This window comes from Manis pentadactyla, chromosome 5 (assembly GCF_030020395.1).
Source record: "Manis pentadactyla isolate mManPen7 chromosome 5, mManPen7.hap1, whole genome shotgun sequence".
Taxonomy (NCBI): domain Eukaryota; kingdom Metazoa; phylum Chordata; class Mammalia; order Pholidota; family Manidae; genus Manis; species Manis pentadactyla.
In genome coordinates, this window is record NC_080023.1 from 159,128,142 (window position 1) to 159,149,375 (window position 21,234).

Below are 21,234 nucleotides of genomic sequence, written 5' to 3' on the forward strand. Positions count from 1 at the left end.
CCTATTGGTTAGTTTGAGTTATACTTTTTTCTTTGTGAACTTGTGCAAGCAGTGTAGACTCTGAGCCTCAGTCTCCTTTAAATCTAGAAAATGGGGATAACAGTAGTATCTGTTTTGTTATAAGAATTGAAGAAAAAAAGCTTATAGAATAGTACAATACCAAGTGTGTGGTAGGTCCTTGAAAAGTAGCCATTAATGTTATAATTATTTCTGTATATTATTTTAATGCATTTGTCAGAACTTAGAGAACACTATTGAATTAAAATTATACTGTTGTGACAGCTTTATTCTGTTCTCATTTTCATTGGAATGCCTCTGTTTACTACATGAAAAATTTTGAGTGATATGGTGGTGGTTGATAATAGATTTTCTTTTTTATTATCCTGGTTTCCTAAGAAATTATAAAATTTAAAATTTAAAGGGGTCAATGAAATCAGGAATTGTACTGAATTTTTTTCAAATCATATTTTGGGATAGATTTAAGCAGTTATTTGGGTTTTCTTCTTTTATCTGTTGATGTGAAATACAGTATTTTTCCCAGTACTGAAACATCCTTCATTTCTGAGAGAAGAGTTCTGCTCTCAGCTCATAAAGCTGAGGCTCTAATAAACATTTTAATGTTTTTCCAAATTTTCTCTAGTTCTATTTTTTGACTAATTTATGTTTTGGTAACTTAAAAAAAAATAGGAAACTTCTTAATCCTTTTCTATGTTGTGTTTCATGAATGTGTGTTCCTTAAGAATTTGAAATGAATCACCAGTAAAACTCTATTCCTGTAATCTTTTTTAGAAGCATTTCTTGGATTATCTTTTCCCACTTCCTTAATATTAAGTAATCTCTTTGGACATTATCTTTCTTTCTTAGTTGAAAGATTTTAGAGTTTTAGTCAGGGTTCTTTAGTCAGGCTTCTTAAACAGGCACAGGTAAAACGAGGTATGATTGTATGATGATCGTCTTACTGGGCTCTAGGGAACAATGAACAGTCTTATTGGGAGGGATCAAGGCAGCCTTGGGACAAGCTGCTCTGTTATCTTTCTCTCATGGCTTTTTTACTTCTCTTGTGCCTAGTTTTGTTTCTCCAGCAGGCTTCCCCTGAGCCGGTTATCTCCTACCTTTGAGGTACACACAGCCCCGTGATAACTGCCTGGTGGTGTCAAGAGCTGTGATTCTGTGTGACTCTCCAACTCCAGCCCTTTCGATTCACTGGGTTTTCCCTTTGCTTAGATTCTCAGAAGGGATAAATTGGATCAGATTATTTTTGTTGGTTAGGCTACATCAGTTGTAGGTCCTAGAAGACATCTGGATAGTGTTTTTGGAGTTTTACCTCTTCAGTTAAATGAGCTGTGGCTGGGTGGGTCTGTGGTTACTCAGAAGCAGCTACTATGGTTATTGGGCAAGCTTCCTGGGAAGAGGGCTGAATATCAGGCACCAAAATTTTGTCTAGTATGGTAATGCTTTATCTTTTCCAGGAAAAAAAAATTTTCCCTTGATTTGAATACTACTGTTACCAAATGCTTGTCCTTTGACTTGTTTGTGCATGGCCACCTGCCCTTCAGTCCCCACCCAAGACTGTTTCAGTAAATCTAGGTGGAACCTGGATTTTCAACAGACTTTCTAAAGGTGTCAGATATACAGGGCATTGGGAGCTGTGGGAATGATCTGATCCATATCCTTTGTTACCCATTCTCATTTCAAATTTTATTTTCTTGTATTTGTTCTCTTTGAATATTTGAGTGCCTATGAAATCATTTGAGGTTTGTATCTGGAGAAGCTAGTATAAGCCTTTCTCTCCAATTTTCAGTATTAAATGGACATGAATTTAGCAGAGCTCTGCTGGACTGAGTATAGTCCATTCCAACCTTATTGCCTGGGGCTGTGTGTACCTCAAAGGCAGATGAACAGATGAACTACAACCCTTAGTAGGCAGTGCTACTAGAGACATTTTACTTCCTGTACACCACACAGTGGACCACAGTTCTATAGATAAAATGTACTAGTACTAGAAGCCCATTTTCCTTACATGTACACACTTTCCCCCAGGCTCCCTTGCATTACTTGAAATTAAGAGTCTTGAGTGGATGGAAAAATGAGACTTAAAAGGGAAGAACATCTATAAACCACTGATTTGTATTTCTCAGCCTGGTTCTTTTGGTCTCGTAGCTAGTGGAAATTTTTTCCAGGTGCTGGCTATAGATTGATTAACAATATTACTTTGAGTTCAAGAAGTTTAATGGATAACTATAAGCAGACAGTTTTGAGTGGAAATCTAAATTTATTTATTTCATTTATTTTTTTTTGAGAGGGCATCTCTCATATTTATTGATCAAATGGTTGTTAACAACAATAACATTCTGTATAGGGGACTCAATGCACAATCATTAATCAACCTCAAGCCTGATTCTCAACAGTCTCCAGTCTTCTGAAGCATAACGAACAAGTTCTTACATGGTGAACAAGTTCTTACATAGTGAATAAGTTCTTACATGGTGAACAGTGCAAGGGCAGTCATATCACAGAAACTTTTGGTTTTGGTCATGCATCATGAACTATAAACAATCAAGTCATATGATTATTCATTTGATTTTTATACTTGATTTATATGTGAATCCCACATTTCTCCCTTATTTTTTTTTTTTTTAAATAAAATGCTGAAGTGGTAGGTAGATGCAAGATAAAGGTCAAAAACATAATTTAGTGCTGTAAGAGGGCAAATGTAGATGATCAGGTCTGTGTCTATAGACTAAGTATTAATCCAAGCTAGACAAGGGCAACAAAACATCCATGGATGCAGAAGATTTCTCTCAAAACAGGGGGGGTGAGGTTCTAAGCCTCACCTCTGTCTAAATTTATTTTTTAATGGAAACATTTAAAATTGTTTATACATCAAATGCAACTCAAGCCCAAATACATTGTTTTGAAATGTTTGGCTTTTGTACATACACATGAACACAAACAGTAATCCTGATTTTCAATAGTTTTTTAAAAAATTGTAAATATTAATATTAAAGTAGAATTTTCTCCTTGGGGTTCTTGTTGATTTATTTATATAGTTTTATTCTATTGCTTAATTCTAAATATAGTAGAAAAATATCCATGTATACTCTTAAAAATTAAAAACTTCCAGGCTTATTTTGATTTTCATTCTCTAATAGGCAGAGTAAGTTATGTAAATATACTGCAGATCTTTTGTAAAGAAAGTGTTGATGTTCGAATCCCTAGCCTATTAAATACAGATCATTCTCCTTTATGAATCAGAGAGACACAATCAGCTCTGTTCTTAGATTGCATGCATTTTATTGTTAAAAAAACTTATAAATGTATAATTAATTCTTCTCTCTCTTTTGCTAGTAATCCTGTGGATTTGAGTAACCCAGCCATTATAAGCTCTACTCCCAAATTTCAGGAACAGTTCTTGAATGTGAGCGGAATGCCACAAGAATTGAATCAGTATCCCTGCCTTAAACATCTGCCTCAGATATTTTTTCGTGCCATGCGTGGAATCAGCTGTCTGGTGGATGCATTCTTAGGTGAATTTTGTGTATGTTGCTAGGTGTTTGAAGAGTACATGTAAATAACTTGAGAGTCTAGTTTTAGAAATTATGGCAATTGCAGAGAAAAAAATTGAACAGGTTTGATCATAAATCAAAAATTTATATTTGATTATAAATAACAAAGTAGGAAAAATTATTTGCAAGAAATGTATAACTAGAGGGTTTGTTGTCTTTATATAAGTAGATCAAACAGTGATAGGAAAACAAATAAGACATGGTAGATAAATGGACAAAAGATATGAATAAATGATTTGCTAAAGAGAAAGGTGTTCATTCTCACTAATAATCCAAGAAAATACAGATTAAATGCATTAGGTATCATTCTTATGTGCATCATTAGGAAATAAACTATACCTTTTCTGAACTATGGTTTCAAACTGTTTTTCACATTTTAGAAATATGAAAAGTCAGAATTTTTTTAACCTGTTGAAAGACAGTGATATTTAATATCTATCATTTTCTAAAACATTTGTTATGTGCACTTGTTAATACATTATAGCTAATATATTCGTTCAGATTAAGTTTGACTGCCACATAACAACCAAAAATACCAGTGGATTAAATAAGATAGTTTATTTTCATACATGTTAAGTCCAGGGCTAGGCAATATAGGGCTACTGTAATAGTTCTACCATTGTCAGGGACCCAAGGCCCTCCCATCTTGCAGCTGTCCATTCTGTGTTCACTGTCTCATGGGCCATGTTGGTTACATGAATTCCAGCTATACTGTTTAGGAATTAGGAAGGAATTGATTGGTCTTTTTAAGGAGATTTCTTGGAAGACCCACCCAGCAACCACCCATTTCTCTATGGTCAGAACATGGCCACATATTTTTTAAGGGAAGCTTGAAAATTTAGTTTTTTATTCTGGGTAGCCATGTACAACTAAATTATGCATTCTCTAACTCAGGAAGAAAGGGTGAGTGGATATTGAGAGGCAGTTCAGGAAGAAAGGGTGAATGGATATTGGGAGGCAGTTCTTAGTTTTTGCTGTGGTCTGTCCTCCTGAGCCTTCACTAGTGTTGCTTGGGGAAGATATTCTGACCATATATTTTGAACTTTGAAGAGTACATTTGTCTCTTTTTAAAGGCATTTCTAGACCCCGATCAGATAGTGCTCCTCCAACACCTGTGAATAGATTAAGTATGCCTCAGAGCACTGCTGTCAATACCACCCCACCACATAACCGGAGGCACCGGGCTGTTACTGTGAATAAGGTCACCATGAAGACAAGCGCAGTAAGAGTTTTTGTCAACATCATTATTCTGTATAAATTTGGCTTTTTAATCTGACGTCCTTCTTAAAAAAACCTGCTATTTTCATAAACTTTTCATGAGTGTGGATATATACTTGTGTTCTCCTAATAGGTTAGTACTGCTCATGCCTCAAAAGTTCAGCACCAGACATCTTCAACCTCTCCTCTCTCAAGTCCGAATCAGACTAGTTCAGAACCCCGACCACTGCCTGCCCCTCGGAGACCAAAGGTTAACAGCATCTTGAATCTGTTTGGATCATGGTTATTTGATGCAGCATTTGTTCACTGTAAACTTCATAATGGGATAAACAGAGACAGCAGCATGACTGGTAAATATTGCTCAAGAAATATGTTATCGTTTTTTTCCTTTTCTTTTTTTTCTTTTTAATCTTTCCTACCTGCAAGATTAATATGTATCTTAAAAAGCTCTCTGTCTCTGACCAAGCAATGTCTTGCGCTTAACCCCTTCCAGCTGAAGTAGCAGAATTTTTTGGAAGTTTTCTTACTTGTCCTTTTTAGGTATGTTCTGTGAGGTTTGGCTTTTGTCTGGTTTTATTAGACACATTTCAGGTTAGCCACTTTTTGTTGAATCATTCCTTTTAGTAGGTGACCTGGAAGTTCCCTTCATGTCAGCCAGGATAATAATATCAATACAAAGAATTAAAGATCTTGATCAGAAATTTATTCATAAGTGTTTTCTTAGATTTTGACAGCTATCCACTCGTTAATACATGTAAGTACTAGAAGATTTCTGCTTCACAGACGATTATAACTTCTCAAGTTTTAGTCTAGAGAACTTTATTCCATGGGTATACTTGTCAAAAATATCATTTGCTCTAGAACTAAATAAGACTCATGGAGAATTAATTACTCAACCATGATACTTTCATTTAAATTTTATTACAGAAATGAACTGTCTGAATAAAATCTGATTTATTTTTGTCATCTTGCTGTTATACTTGAGAAAGTAGTAGCATAGGATGCAGGATAGGAGAATAGAATAATACAGAATGTACGGGATATTACAACATGTCTCATAGAACTGAACAGTAATAATGGCTAGCATTTATTGAGCTGCAATTACTGTGTGCCACGAAGCACTGTGCTGTATGCATTAATGAGTGTATTGATTGTTTGGTAAGAAAGCACTTTTCCACTGGGGTTGGAAATAGATTGAGATAAATGGATGCCTAATTGCATTAGTTTATGTATCTCTAAGGAGCAGTGTTAATTCCAAGGGTAAAACTAATATAATGGCCATAAGAGTCTCTACTTTCTCCCAGAAACACATTTTTATGTATCATCTCAGAACTAGGGTCTATGTTTGTGAGCATTATACATAGAATTATTTTGGATGTTCTTACAAGTCTTTTAAACAATTTAGAAGAGTTGTGAATATAAAGACATTTTCAGGAATATAATTTGTGATTACATAGTTGAGTTTTGGGGTTCCTTTGTTTATTTTGTTCAAATTCAGACACTTTATAGCCTACCATTTCCGTAGTATATTTTATTTACAAATGTGAAATTAGTGCTTGCTTATATATAAATAAATGTACTTATGATAACTAAATGAAAGCTTTTAAAAACCATTTGGCTTGTTTTCTGATGTTCATGTGCTTTATATTTTGAGTTTTCTGAACCATTTTTATATTTATTAATTTTAAAAATATTTATATATATATGCTTACATAAAACTTTTATATTTATATAAAAGTTTATACTAACTAGGATGAGCACATATTTTTATTTTTACTAAGATACAATTCTTAACGATACACCTTTTTGGTGTCAAGCTGTTGACACTAAATCCCTGAATCCAGAATGTCTCAGCCTGCCGCCTTCTTGGTAGGCTTGCTTTAAGGGGAACTCACAAATATTTCCATTCTCTAGGGAATTTATAAGTTTTGCTTACTTTTTGTGCCATAAGGTAGAAACCAGAATTCATATCTCAAGTGAACAACAAATTCTTACTTTTAACTCAACATTTTCTTCGGTAGGGAAAGGATAGAAACTCCTCTTCTGCTTCTTGTGTTCAGAGATGAGAAAGGCTGTTACATTACCCAGAAGATAGGAGGTGTCCTGATAGTTGAATGGGTTAGAGTGCTGCTGGGTTGCCACCCTTGAGGTCTTGGGGGTGGTGGGAGGTACGGGAACACTAACACTGTTAATCTGTTTTCTAAATACTGGCTGCCATCAAGGAATTCTGCCATGTAGTTCACCTCTAACTTAAAATGTTTGCTTCTGTGAACTTGTTAGCTTTAGATCTGTGACAGTACACTGTGCTTTGTAAAAGTAACATTGAGCTGGGAAGGGTTAATGAACTAAAATTTTAATGCACGTTATGGGCTGTTCAAAACCTCAATTCTTTGTAGTTGTGTAATTTTCTTCGTTCATTGTTTTGCATGATACAAAAATCATAATTTTGATCTGAATGCACAATTTCCTGTTTTTGAACTAGCTTGTGGTATCATAAAGCTTTTAATCTTAACTTTTTAAAAGAGAAAAAGCTTAACTTACTGTAAAATTTCACCATCTTTAAAGTATTTATAATTACTGCTGTCCTTTGATTTGTTTCCATTTATTTCTATTATCTTGCAGCATCTTTTATCCAAATTCTTCTTTCTTATAAATCTTGTAAGTAGGAACCAGAAGCTTCTCCTTAATTGCAGTCATGTTTTTATTTTTTTTCATAATTCCATTAAAATTTTTGATTGTCATTGTCTCTTGTAGTTTTTGCACTTGGGAAGAAAAATACTTTTCTGTGTTTTGAATGGGGAAGATTGTTGGCAAAAGCAAATTAATCTGCCTGAATCAATCCCATTATTTCTGTACACTAGTCTGGTCATGTCATGAATTCCAGGACTTTGCACTAACTGTGTTTTGGCTTTTTTATTTTAAAGCTTTAAGCTTATTTTTATACAGATTTAGTGTTTGATTTGTATGCATTCTGCATGTAGTGTTTTTCCAATGTACTATTGCTGGATAGCTTATTCAGGATTAAAAATGGCTCATGGGAAGTTGCATAAAGATTTATGCTTGACTCTGCATTGTGTTAAATCTATTAATACAAAATAATTTAAAGATTTCATGAAGAATAATAAAAGATTTCAGAGTAATTTTGAATACACTGTGAAATCTTTTTTAAAAATAAAAGCAACTTTCAAAGGGCTCCTGTTTCAGTGACAACGAATGACCATGAGAATCTTTTACCAATCTGATTTTCTGATTTATCAACCTCAAGTTAGCTGCTGTCTGTGGTTGTTAAAATTCATTCTCATTTTGCTTGGTTGGGCGATTCTTTGGTGTGTGTTTTGGAGTTGGGTGGGGAGTGGGAATGCTCTCTCTTCTTCCCTACCCATTTCTCATCCTTTCTTTGCCCTCTCCCTAAAATACACAAACTGGCATAGGATTTCCCATTTAATTATGTCCATTTGGAGTAAGGTATAAATTTTAAAAATTGAAAAATTCTTATTATTTAAGCATCATTCTATAGAGGGAAGAAAAAACAGAATAAATAATAGAAAAGCCAAATTCTGTATATCTGTATATAAATACAGGTACATGTATACATATATATACATATATATGTATATATATAAATATACTCTGCTGATCAAAAGTTCAGTTGAGAAATGCTTCCTGTAGAATTTATTAAACTGACAGTACCACTGTACATTATTTGTTACCCTTTTTTAAAGATTTCAGAGAGCCCCCTTTAAAAACAAAATAAGACATATTTGCTAAACAAGAGCATTATTGGATTCTGTTCAAGTAGCTCTTTAATGACACCAGTATTTGATCTTTGTGTCCAGGGTCCCATGAGCCTGTTTCCATATTGACAAATGTAATAAAACCCTCCTTTTCTCTCCCCAGCCATTACAACACAAGCTAGCATGGAGTTTCGACGGAAAGGGTCACAAATGTCCACAGACACCATGGTTTCCAATCCTATGTTTGATGCAAGTGAATTTCCTGATAACTATGAAGCAGGAAGAGCTGAGGCTTGTGGGACACTGTGTAGGATTTTTTGTAGCAAGAAGACTGGAGAAGAGATTCTGCCAGCTTATTTATCCAGGTCTTAGAACTTTTTTGTTTATTTCTTCTTTTATGTAGTTTTTGTAGTGAAACTCTATGGTAGCATGGCTTGGTAGGCTGAATTGACAAGTAAATGTTGGCCTGAAATACCTGCAAATGTCTGTAAGTAATTGAAATTTTTGCTTAAATTCTTCTCTTTTCCTGCCTCTTCATATTTGGTAAAGATCCCTGAGATGCTTTTTATTTTAGAGTTATTATCCTATCATATTTGATTTTTATTAATTATGGGGAGATTTGAAAGGACCATACTGATCTTTAAATTAATTTTTAGCATAGTATTAGGCACTGTAGATGGTCCAGAAATGTTAGCTGTGTAAATTTGGCCTCTGAAGAGCTTATTTTCTTGAGTGAGCAAAGCCATGTGCACACATAACAATGATCTAATAGCAATAGGAAGTTGGTGGGAGAAGGCGCAGATAAAGTGCTGGGGGCATTCAGAGGAAGAAGCGGCACGCATTTACGCTAGGAGTTAAGGAAAGAGTTACAGAAGATTGGGTGATTGTGCTAGACGTATAAAGGATGGGTTGTATCTAGACTATGTTAGCAAGTTCAGTAGGGTCATTTTACCCAAATCTGTGATTTCAGCCATCTTTGTGAATGGCTCTGCTGTCCATTCACTTGCTCAGGCTAGAAAACTAGGAGACATTTTAGACTCCTTTCCCTCTGTATCTTTAGTTGATCAACCAACCCTTGTCTGCTACTTAACCCTCCTCCTAATCTCTCCACTCTGATCCACCATGACCCTTCAGGCTTTGTCTCTTTTTTCCTAAATAAACTGGTAATGGCCTCCTATTTCTCTTGACTATTTTGCTTTCTTCAAATGATCATTCACACAGCTGCTAAGGTGATGTTAGTATCAACAAGAGCATTCAGGTGTCTGTGTACCTGCTAGGTTCTCAGAAGAGAAAATTAAACTGACTCATATGGAACCAAGTCCAGAAGCATATGGCATGAAACAGAATGGTACATGCAGGGAACTAATCAAAGGTATCTTAATAGGCTTTTGGTTTTAAGTAACAGGAAACCTCAGTGTGACTTCGGCAAAGGGGGAATGAATTGTGAAAACTAGTGGTATTTAGTACATTCTAAAGTCAAGATGTGCAGCAGGGCAGGAACCAAAGACTGAAAAGCACTCAAAGACCAAAACACTTTCTTTCAGTTTCTCTGTCTTCACGGTATCCCAGAATTGCTTCATTCTTCTCTTCTCTGCAGATCATTTTCCAATGTTGTAATATGCTTCTAAGTTCTCAATTTCCATGGTCGTGGTTTAGGTGGCCAGCAGGGCCAATTAGCATCTCTGAATACTAATTTCACATTCCTGGGAAAGAGAATCTGATTAATCAGGTGTCTACCCTCTAGTCTAGTCAGTATGGCTTTGAGGGTGGGTCACATGGAGTGCTGAAGTTATCCCTTGTGGTGAGGGTACATTTCTCTGGAGGGAGACCATATATTAGAGAGATACCCCAAATGATATCAATAGCAGCAAAGGAGAAGGCTATGATCCTGAGCTTTTTGTCTGGCCCATTAAGACTATAGGCAGTAGTATGATCAACCAAAAGAACAGATTTGTGAGAAGACGAATGATGAATTTAGTTTTGAACCTGTTGACTTCTAGGTATATGGAGTATGTTTTTCAATTCATTTATTAAGTTCCTACTTTGTGGCAGATACTGTGTACCAGGAATACTGGAGTAATCAATGCCCTCAAGTACCCAATGTACTTTTTTTGGCTAATAGATTTAAAACTCAATTGAGAGGTCTGGGCTAGAGACTGACTTGATTATATTGAGTGGCTTAGGTAGTGTTTAAAACCAGGCTAGTGGAAGTGATAGTGTAGAGAACTGAGGTTGGCAGCCTGGAGAACACCAATATTAGGTGGCAAGTGGACCAAGAGGATCTGGTGAAGGAAATTGCCACACAGGCCAGAAAAGAGTAAGGAGAGAAGGAGGGAATACTTTAAAAAGACAGAGTTAGACTTAGACATGTCTTCTGTAATTAACAATTGAGAGGCCATTTGTTTTTTGTTTTGTTTTGTTTTTTGTTTTTATTTTGTTATCATTAATCTACAATTACATGAGCAACATTGTGGTTACTAGACTCCCCCCATCATCAAGTCCCCCCAACATACCCCATTACAGTCACTGTCCATCAGCATAGTAAGATACTATAGAATCACTACTTGTCTTCTCTGTGTTGTACAGCCCTCCCTGTGCCCCCTCACTACATTATATCTGCTAATAGTAATGCCCCTTTCCCCCCTTGTCCCTCCCTTCCCACCCATCCTCCCCAGCCCCTTTCCCTTTGGTAACCATTAGTCCATTCTTGGGTTCTGTGAGTCTGCTGCTGTTTTGTTCCTTCAGCTTTTTTCTTTGTTCTTATACTCCACATATGAGTGAAATCATTTGATACTTGTCTTTTTCCGCCTGGCTTATTTCACTGAGCATAATACCCTCTAGCTCCATCCATGTTGTTGCAAATGGTAGGATTTGTTGCCATTTGTTATTTTGTTAGTATGGTTTTAATAGAGTTCTAGGGAGAGAGAATAGATTAAAATGGGTTGCACAGTGACCAGGAGGTGAAGATGTTGTTTCTGAAGAGTACTGCAGAGAAGAGAAAAATGCCTTATGGTAACAGAAGAGTTTACCATATAGTTGCTTTAGAAAGATGGGAGATTGAATACTCAGTTGATTGGGGGTTAGGGAAGGAGGTTGAAAGTAAGATATACTTGGGCATATTTCTAAAAGGAGTCTTATTCAGAAGTAACCTTTATATCATGATGAATGCAGGGTTGAATGAGCTATTTTCTTTCATTGTTCCCCTAGAAATAATGGGGATGGAGAAAAGAGAAAAGTTTTTTCCTAGGAATTAGGAAATGCTGCAGAATTTTACTTGGCATGAGTTCAGTTCAGTAATTCCACCAATTATAATCACTGCAGCCATTGGTTTTATTTTGTTTTGGTTGCTTCATTGACAGGCACCTATAATTTTGAGTTGCAAAGCTTAAAACTTCAGAAAGATTCAGACATGAATCTTTTTTTTTTTAATTAGGAAAGACCATTTTGTTCTTAGTGTATTTGATGCTGAAATGTCCTAACTCCAGTAATACTTTTTAAAGGATAGAAGTAATAAAGAGTAGAAATAGACTTTCAGATGATCATGTAGAAAATAATAATTATGAAAATGATTGATCAGCAGTTTGTTTAAAATATTTTTCTTGCTTTCCCAGATTTTACATGCTTTTAATTCAAGGTTTGCAGATAAATGATTATGTGTGCCATCCTGTCTTGGCCAGCGTTATTCTAAACTCCCCTCCTTTGTTCTGCTGTGACTTGAAAGGAATTGATGTTGTGGTTCCTTACTTTATTTCAGCTCTTGAAACCATTTTGCCTGACAGGTAAGCTATCATTCTGTACTAGTATATTACTTGTCGGGTTTGGCCTGGTCTGTTTTGGTGCTTCCTCCCCACTTTCCTCATTTATTCTGTCTTCGTAGCCCAAGAGAACTCAGGCCACATTAAATGAGTATAAAGCATCCTGACCCACCTTATCCATGAACTTCTGTTCTGATTTGTCCATGTGTGTGTTGAATCCTTTTTGGCCTGGACTAGAGGGCTAACAGCAGAGGTCCTAGTTTTGTAGAGTAGGCCTTACATTTAAAATCAATCAGTCAGATTTTGTTTAATTCTGTTAACAGTTTTACATAGAAATTCTCACACACACAGACACACACAGAAATTGTAGTCCTACAAACTCAATAAAAAGTAGTTACTTGCATTCTTTGTAAAGCCAAGCCCAGTGTTTGTATTGTGAAAATTGACATAAATGTATATTTGGCAATAGTTGAAAAAACATTTTGGTTTGGAAATCCTAATAGCTTTTTTTTTTTTTTTTTTTTTTTGGTGGGGGCAGAGAACTCTCAAAATTCAAAAGCTATGTAAATCCAACAGAATTGAGAAGATCTTCCATTAATATCCTGCTTTCTTTATTGCCTCTCCCTCATCACTTTGGCACAGTCAAATCTGAGGTAATGTTTCATTAAATATTTTTATATTCTATATTCTGTTTTGTGTGCTAGTTCAAGTAAATTATATTTTAAAAATGGAACAGGGACTTTTTAGAAAAAATTTTATATAATTTTCAGGTGAATCAACAAAATGATTTGTTGTGGTATTTTTTCTGTTAGCCAGGGGCATATCTTGGTCTGCCATTTCAAGTGGTGATAGGCTGGTAACATCTGGGAATGTATGTTGTGTGAGTTAGTGATAGATACTTAGCACAGTGGCTACTATTAGACTGAAATCTTTGCTTATTAGACTGATCTTACCTTTGTCCACTGTAGCAGTTCCTATAAGGGCACAGTGTACCACAACAGTTGATGTTAAATATTTATTTCTTCTGTAGGTGGTCCTGGAAGGAAAGTTTAGTAATGATGACAACTCTTCTTACGATAAACCAATAACTTTTTTGTCCCTGAAGTTGAGACTTGTGAATATTCTAATAGGTGCCTTGCAAACGGAAACGGACTCCAACAACACTCAAATGATACTAGGTTTGTGTTCACACATTTTCTGGTAAGCAAAAACCCAGGCACTGTTGACCCCAGGCTTGCTGAGGCAGCAGTGGTCAGTCATGGCAGCCTAAGCTCTGTTTATTCTGAATCAGAGGCAGAATTTGTTTGCTTTCATATTTAAAAACATTTAAAGGGGTCAGGTGAGAGAAGGAAAGCATTACAGTTGTATTGTTGGGTCATTTTTGCTTAGTTCTGTCTGTGTTTTTTGTTTTTCTTTCCCTTCCTCTCTCCTGTTCTTTCCTTTCCTCCCTTCTTTTCTCTTCTCTTTCCTTTGCTCCCTCCTTATGCCTGCCTTCTCCCCTTTCTTTTGCCTATTATGTACATGTGAAAAATCTTGATTTGGGTGTAATTCTGCAAGCCAATTGGAACCCTACCAAAAGGAAATTGAGGAGTAGCTGCCAGGGAAGATTGGTGTGCTTCCTTCCTTTTCCCTTTTCATTTCTTGTTGGTCTCCTAATCATACTGATTTTCAGTCTTAAATGGCTCCTCATCATTATGGCCACTGCCGTATTTTAGGCCCTTGTGACTTCTCAACTTGGTTGCTGCAGCTGTCTCTTAATGTACTTCTGACTTTTCATCAAAGCCAAGGGCGTGGTCGTAGGTGCAGGTACTCTGTGGGGCATACGAATGAACTGAATGGCATGGCTTTTCTCCCTTGAGCAAGTCTCATTGCAGAGAATGGAGTACCTTCACAGAGCAGTCAGATGACAGCAGAAAGCAGTGCTGATTGCATGTCATATTGAGTATCTTCATATTGAGAAAGAAGAAACCAAAAGAGAAAGGAAGATTTCATAGGGGTAGAGGCAAGTTATAAATTGGATCTTGTAGGGCAAGATTTGAATAGGTAGAAGTGAGATTAGGATTTCATTACAGGAGGGAAAATGATGAAGCCAAAGAACTGGTGACGGCAGTGTGGGTGGAATGGGTGCTCAGGAAAGATAGTATGTTATGCAGTGAGAAGGTAGAATAAACAGGGAAGAGTAAATCCTTTCATTTTGGAAAGAAGTTGCAGGAACCACTAAGTCGAAATGAGAGAGCCTACAAGTTGTAGTGTTTTCGGTTATTCAAATAATGTATCATTTGAAATGAGATGATTTCTATAGTTGGTTAGATATTTAGTTGTGCTGTATGCTTGTTCTGAAGAGTTTCCTCTACCCTCCAAAGAAGAGTCAGCTGTTGCTCTTGCCATAGACTGGCAAAGCTGTGTCTGTTTTCTCTCTGTTCATTGTGAACAAGAGTACTCCCCCACTAGGATGGCTCACCATTTTGTTTCTGTCCTAGGCTTTTGGCACTATGAGTTCCTTGATAATAAATACATGCAGCTTGCCTTCAGAATATGCAGCTGTGGGAGAGCCCTGAACCATGTGGTTTTAATCATTCTTGAAAAGCAGTCTGGTCAAAAAGATAGACCTGTAATTTTTATTTTGTTACTTTTATTTTTGAAAGATCAGAATCTGGTTTTGAAAGTATTCCACAATATTTTTCTTAGTTTGTATTACCTTGATGTTGAGATGTTTACATCTGGTCTTTCACACCAATTAAATTTAAGGTATGGTCATCTTTTTATATAAAGTTTATTCAAATAACATATCACTTGAAATGAGATCATTTCTTTTAGATCACTTCAAATTTATTTTAGAAAAATGTGGTTTTGAAACTGGGGGCAGAACTAGGGCATTTCTAAAGATTATCTTTTCTAACCAATCAGTGGATTTATTAGGAATTTTATGGAAACTTCAGGGATACTCACAAAAATCAAATTATTATCTTTGCTATTAATTGGGTATGTTAATTGTTTAAATACTCTTGTCATGCTTTTAAGTAAAATGCATTGTTTTACTGTTGCAGGGGCAATGTTAAATATTGTTCAAGATTCAGCACTTTTGGAAGCCATTGGTTGCCAAATGGAGATGGTAAGAAGCATACCACTTGCGCTTCTGATTTTATGTACACTACATTCCAAAATGCCCATCCTTGTGATTTTTAAGGCATTTTTTTTGTAAATTCAGGTCATTGATTCAGAAGGTTCCTATTTTAAAATACATATTTTGAGGTTTCAGTGCCTCATCAGCTATAAACTAGGTCCCTGAGAGATTCCGCAAGAAATTCCAGCTAAATGTTTGTCCTTTTTCCTGGACAGTGTCTACTTAAGGCTCTTAACTCTTTTGCTGTGCTAGTGAACTGACTTGAATAATCTAGGAAAGCTGCCTACTCCATAATTCCTTCCATTCCTAGTAGATCTAGAGCTGGCTCAAAGCAAGCATCTTTTCCATCTCATCAGCTCTTTCTAGCCCCTCTAGACCAGAGTTTGAAGGTCCCCCAAAGCACCAGTTCTTCCAAATCAGAAAAGCTTCCCAGAGACTCCCAATGCCCTCTGCTTCTGTCTTCAAGATATGTGATTCCTATAGCTGGAGTAGAGGCAGAGGAGTAGAGAAATTTAGGTAGAGTATCTTGGAGTGAGCTGGGTAGCTGTAGGGTGATTATCAAGTTATTATTATTAAGGAAATTATATTCATGTCCCAGTGACAGTTAATAAAAATCAACTGATCTGGATATAATGAATTTATATGGGATATGATGTCTATGTTATACCTGTTTATGGGGGAAAAATGAGGGAAATTTTTAACAGATACCTTTGTTAGCCCCTGTTCATATAGAAGTTAATCTTTACACTAACCACATAGTATTTTATTGTTTGTGTTTCACAAAGTAACTATATTTGAAAGTCACTGTTGTTTGTTTATCTCTGTTTTTGTTATTTTGAGATTGTATTCTTGTTCTCAAGTTTTGCTTGGCAGTCACTAGGGTATTTCTCTAAGGACCCAAAGTCATTGGCTAGTGAAGGCTAGTGAAAATGGAAAAAGTCCTGGGTTGGCCCTTTATGAACAGCAGCAAAGAAGACCTCGGAATGGTGCCTATGATATCAGGCCCTTCATACCCTCCAGTAGATGGTTTATGCAAAAACACCACAGCAGTTTTAATTCCTTGTCTGTTTTTATCTATGTATCGATTTGTGCTGTTTAGTTGACACATTCTATTTTATCAACATGCCTTTTAACACTTGACCTCTGTCTATTTTTGTAAAGTATAGATGTAGCCCTCAAATGTTGGATTCATTTTTGTTTGACTAGGGTGGTGGAGAAAATAACCTGAAGAGTCATAGTCGCACTAATAGTGGTATTAGTTCAGCAAGTGGTGGAAGCACAGAGCCCACAACTCCTGATAGTGAAAGACCTGCTCAAGCTCTTCTAAGGGATTATGGTAAGCCTTGTTTGTTTCTTTGAAATCCAAAGTTTATAGAAAACTTTTAATGTCCACATGTACAAAACAAGCAAAAAAAATTTTTTAACAAAGTTTTAATGTTTGTGATTTTTAAAATATATTATAGTAGAAAGTCTATTGGTCTAAGAGATTAAAAAAAGAAATAAAATCTTTTAAATTTAGCTCTAGCTTTTAGTAGTTAGATTTTTGGATAGCTTATTAGGTTTTATAAGTGATTATAATGGCTGGCCAAGGAAACATTTCTGGATTTTGTAGCAGGTGCTGGTCATCCAGAGTCAAATAAGATGTGAGCTGTGCCTTAGAGTCTAATGGCAGGGTTGTCTAGTACATCAGTTATTGCAATGTGGTAAGTGGGGGAGATGGGATATGCATTAGATGGGAACCCGGAGGGTCTTTTTGTTTAAAACCTATATACACTACTATATCTGATGGGATTCTTCAGTAACACGTGTTAAGTAAGAGTAAGGAAACATTTGCCAGCAGAACATCCTAGTCAATGATGTCCTTTACCCTGGGCAATTACTTTATGGGTTCTGTGAGATTGTGAGTGCCTTTATATTTTTATACACAAATACTAATAGTATATTGAATCTGTAATCTAACTGGATTAGCATGAAATCTAGATCCTTAGATGTGAATTCAGTTTCTTAATCACCTAGAGAGTTCATGAGCCTAGTAGTCAGGCATGTTTCCGTGGTTTAAGTTTGCTAAAAGTATTCTTGAATATGTCAAATACATAAGGTCATTAGGTGGATATTCAAGACATTTGTACTTATAAAGAAGTTATTTAAATTGTTTTCTCATGTTCTTGGGTTTAAGTATCCTGTAGGTGAAAATTGTTTATTCTCATGCTTTCTAAGACTTTTAAACTGAGGAAATTTTTGCATTGTTTGTGTTCTAATATAAATGTTTGAAGTGACTATTGTTTGTTTCAGTATTTGGAACTGGTGTTAGTGAGTTCTGCTTGTAATGTCGTAAAATATCTTGTATTAAGAAATCCAGATTTGTGTTAGTGTTGCATGAATGTCTCTCTTTAATGATCATTCCTTTTTCTGTTGTCACTGCCCTCTTTCTGATAGGATTGACAGGTATAATGTCCCTAAAGCTTCCTTTATAAATTCAATTTCATATGTCCTAATTTATTATTAGCTAAGTAATAATTACATTTAAATATAGAAGTGGAGGCCAAATAAAGACACAGTGACTTGATTAAAATTTTCTAGAAGTAGTCTTGGAGAGTTAAATATTAAAATATGTTTAAAAAGGTATTGCATGTGACTTTTTATGGTTTAAACCCTGAAAATAATTTCAACAGATGCTTTAGGCTAATTCCCAGCATCTGAAGAGATTCTAAAATTTGAATTCTTTCCTCTACAAAATTTGAAGGAAATAATTGATAGCCTTTTCATTGTTTTTTTTTTAATGTAACTCTCCTTATGAATGAATTTTGAAATTTTAAGATTTATATTGTTTAAAAATGATATTGCAACTTTCAAATTCCAGTGAATGTCTGGATAAAAGTACCTGAGCTGGGAGCTAGAAGCTGCTCTGGTCCTGTGTGTTGTGCCCCATGCACTGTTGTTCAGTCAGGCTTGACGCTTAGGCCAGTGGGGTGGGAAGCATAGTGCTGTGTGGGTGCCCTTCGTGCTCACGGTGGCTGCTGTGGTCTGTGCCTGGTGGAATGCTGTGCTTCTTGTTACTAATGCTTAGTTGTTTTCCCTCCCTGTGGGATGTGGCATCGGGGTTATATCCTAGCTCTTAATACAGATTCAGCTGCTGGGCTCCTGATTCGCAGCATTCATCTCGTCACACAAAGACTCAACTCCCAGTGGCGGCAAGATATGAGCATATCACTGGCAGCTTTAGAGCTCCTCTCTGGCCTGGCAAAGGTGAGAAGCCCGTTCCTTTGATTTTAGCTCAGGAGCCTCAGACCATGGCTGTTTTTTTCTCTATCTCCTGACCTCTTGGTATGGGTATTGCCATGCTTGTTGTACACAAACTTAGTTTATATCCAAGGTGTACAAAGACGTGCCCTCAAATGAAATTTTACAAGGTGGATTTTATTTTAATAGGTTCCAAGAGTCTGAATGATATTTTTGCTGTTAAATTACAGGAAATGTTTCAATATTTGCTGTTGATTTGCACATAATAGTAGAATGCCTATTGATTTGTATTTACTTACATTTCTTCATGGCATTTTGTGCTATTATAGGATCATCTAATTTTAATAAATAAATACAGATTTGATAATGGAAAAAAAGGGGCTCTTTTTATAAAGAGTAATTATCCCAAAATATGCCATTTGGGACTATCTGTGACTCTTCCATCTTCTATCATCAGAGAAAAGTGAAAATTGGCTATCTTTTCTAATTTCTTTCATAGTTGTTATTTCAGTTTGGTGCAACCTGAGAGCTAAGTGGCCATTTGTACTCCTCTAAGTACAAAATTTGAAAGTGAACAGTTCAGCGGCTATTAGTATTTCACAGTGTACAACCACCACCTCCATCTAGTTCCAAAACATGTTCACCCCAAAAAAGAAACCCTGTACTCATTAAGCAGTTGAATACTGGTCTTCCATCCCCCAACCTGACAACCACCAATCTGTGTTCTGTCTCTGTGGATTTACCTATTCTGGTTGTAGTGAACATGCATGTACATATATTTGTTTGAATACCAATTTTCAGTTCTTTTGGGTATGTATCTGAGAGTGGAATTACAGGGTCATATGGTAATAGTTTAACTTTTTGAGGAGTTACCAGTATTTCCCAAAGTGACTGAATCACTTTACATTCCCACCACTGATGTATGAGAGTTCCAATTTCACCACATCCTGACTAACATCTTAGTGTTTTCTTATTTGTATGATGGGCAGGATTATCTCGTGTAAAAACTTGGTGTTGTGAGAATCAAATGAAATGAAATATGGGGGAAGCCTCAGGATGATGGAGTAGGAAGGCAAGATGGAAATCTCTTCGCCCCCACACACAAAGGAAGCAAGTACAGCAAATACAACTAAACTTGAAAATGAACTGAAAACTGCAGAACACACCATCTACACACGGGGAAGAAGAGAAGACCACACAGAAAAGGGTAAAGAGGCAGAGCCGAGACTAAGTGGGACCACAGCTCTTCCCCTATCTCAGCCCACAGGCAGGAAGAAGTGAATGGAGTGGAGAGGGGATAGGTGCTCAGGAACTCTGCACACCTGGCCCTGAAGATCTGCTACAGGAAGACAATTCCACATTGCACTGGGTTCTAGTGATTAGTGGGACTGGACACCAGGGAAAGATGGAACGCTCTGGGGGACTGAGACACCAGCTGCCTGTGGAGGACAGGCATGCTCCACTGGTCCCACAGAGACCCAGTACAGAGGCAGCAGTTTGAAAGACTTGCCAGCAGTAGGAGGGGAGCCAGGTGGGCAAGGGTTGGATGGGGCTGTCTCTTCAGGAGAAAGAACAGGTGGACGATACTTCCCCGCACTCCCTCAGCCCAGCGGGTCAAGCACTCAGAGGCCCCAGGTGCTTCATCCCCCTCACTGGCAGCTCAGCCCCAAGGTGCTTCCCTCCATGCCACAACGTGCCAGCCCACTCAGTCCAGTAGGCCTAGGGAGAATCTCCCAGCTTTCATGGCCCTGTTCTAGCCCAGCTGGAGAGGCACCTGCAGGAGCCAGCTCCGGGAGCTTCCTCCCCACAGGGGGCCAAGCTTCTCTCTGCCTTGTTGCTTCATGCCTTATTGCTGCTAGGGGGCTCCCACGGGACTTGCTGTTGCAGCAGCTGTGTGTCACTGTAGCACAACTAGCTGCCTCCACCACTGGTGGGCCTCCTACCACCTAACTCATTATGGCCACTCACCCGCACACTCCCACAGTGCACATTGAGCCACCACTGCAAGCCTGTGGGCCCTTCCATTGTACCAGTCACTGCCTCCGTGGACCCAGGTGTCCTCCTATCACATGGTTCACTGCTGCCTCCACTGTGCATGCCCTACTGCTGCTGTGTGCCCACTGCGCTCTTCAATGGCATGGCTTGCCACCACTGCTATGCTCCCAAAGGCTTTGCAGCTAGGTGACTTGCCACTGCCTCAAGTCCATGCACTTTGCCATTGTACAACTCACCCTGCGACTACTCTGCCACCTTGTTGATCCAGCAACCCTGCCATTGCTACAGGGCAGGCGGAGGGCAGCCCTGCCCACAACAGTCCCAGCAGAAACCACTGCTCTGATCACATAGGCTGAGCTAAGGCAAACCACCGGCCTCAGCAGACTGAGATAAACCACTGCTGACAAACGTACAAAAAGGCAACCCTGCCCATTGCCCACCAGCAGCAACTGGGGTTTCACAGCAAAGGAGAAACAGGCACTGGAGAGGAAGGAGTCTTGAGCTTCTGGGCCCCACAGGATGCCTTCTTCATAAAGACATTGCTCTCTAGATCAGGAAGCGTAGCAGATCCATCTAATACAAAGGAAGAAACACAGATACCC

The 21,234-nt window shown here is 37.4% G+C and overlaps 1 protein-coding gene across 6 annotated transcripts in view; it reads left to right on the top strand.

The window, feature by feature from the left end:
* Positions 1-21,234, top strand: part of RALGAPB (Ral GTPase activating protein non-catalytic subunit beta) — a 108,885-nt gene that overhangs the window by 35,801 nt on the left and 51,850 nt on the right. For 3 of the 6 annotated variants that reach the window (XM_036902295.2, XM_036902300.2, XM_057502988.1), the window contains 11 exons: positions 3,349-3,527; positions 4,640-4,788; positions 4,918-5,134; positions 7,407-7,442; positions 8,682-8,883; positions 12,130-12,297; positions 12,812-12,926; positions 13,304-13,451; positions 15,321-15,385; positions 16,604-16,733; positions 18,510-18,643. In XM_036902295.2, the coding sequence (XP_036758190.2) occupies positions 3,349-3,527; positions 4,640-4,788; positions 4,918-5,134; positions 7,407-7,442; positions 8,682-8,883; positions 12,130-12,297; positions 12,812-12,926; positions 13,304-13,451; positions 15,321-15,385; positions 16,604-16,733; positions 18,510-18,643 (1,543 nt within the window). The remainder of the gene's footprint in view (positions 1-3,348; positions 3,528-4,639; positions 4,789-4,917; positions 5,135-7,406; positions 7,443-8,681; positions 8,884-12,129; positions 12,298-12,811; positions 12,927-13,303; positions 13,452-15,320; positions 15,386-16,603; positions 16,734-18,509; positions 18,644-21,234) is intronic. The other 3 variants (XM_036902297.2, XM_036902298.2, XM_036902299.2) reach the window with 3 other exon arrangements.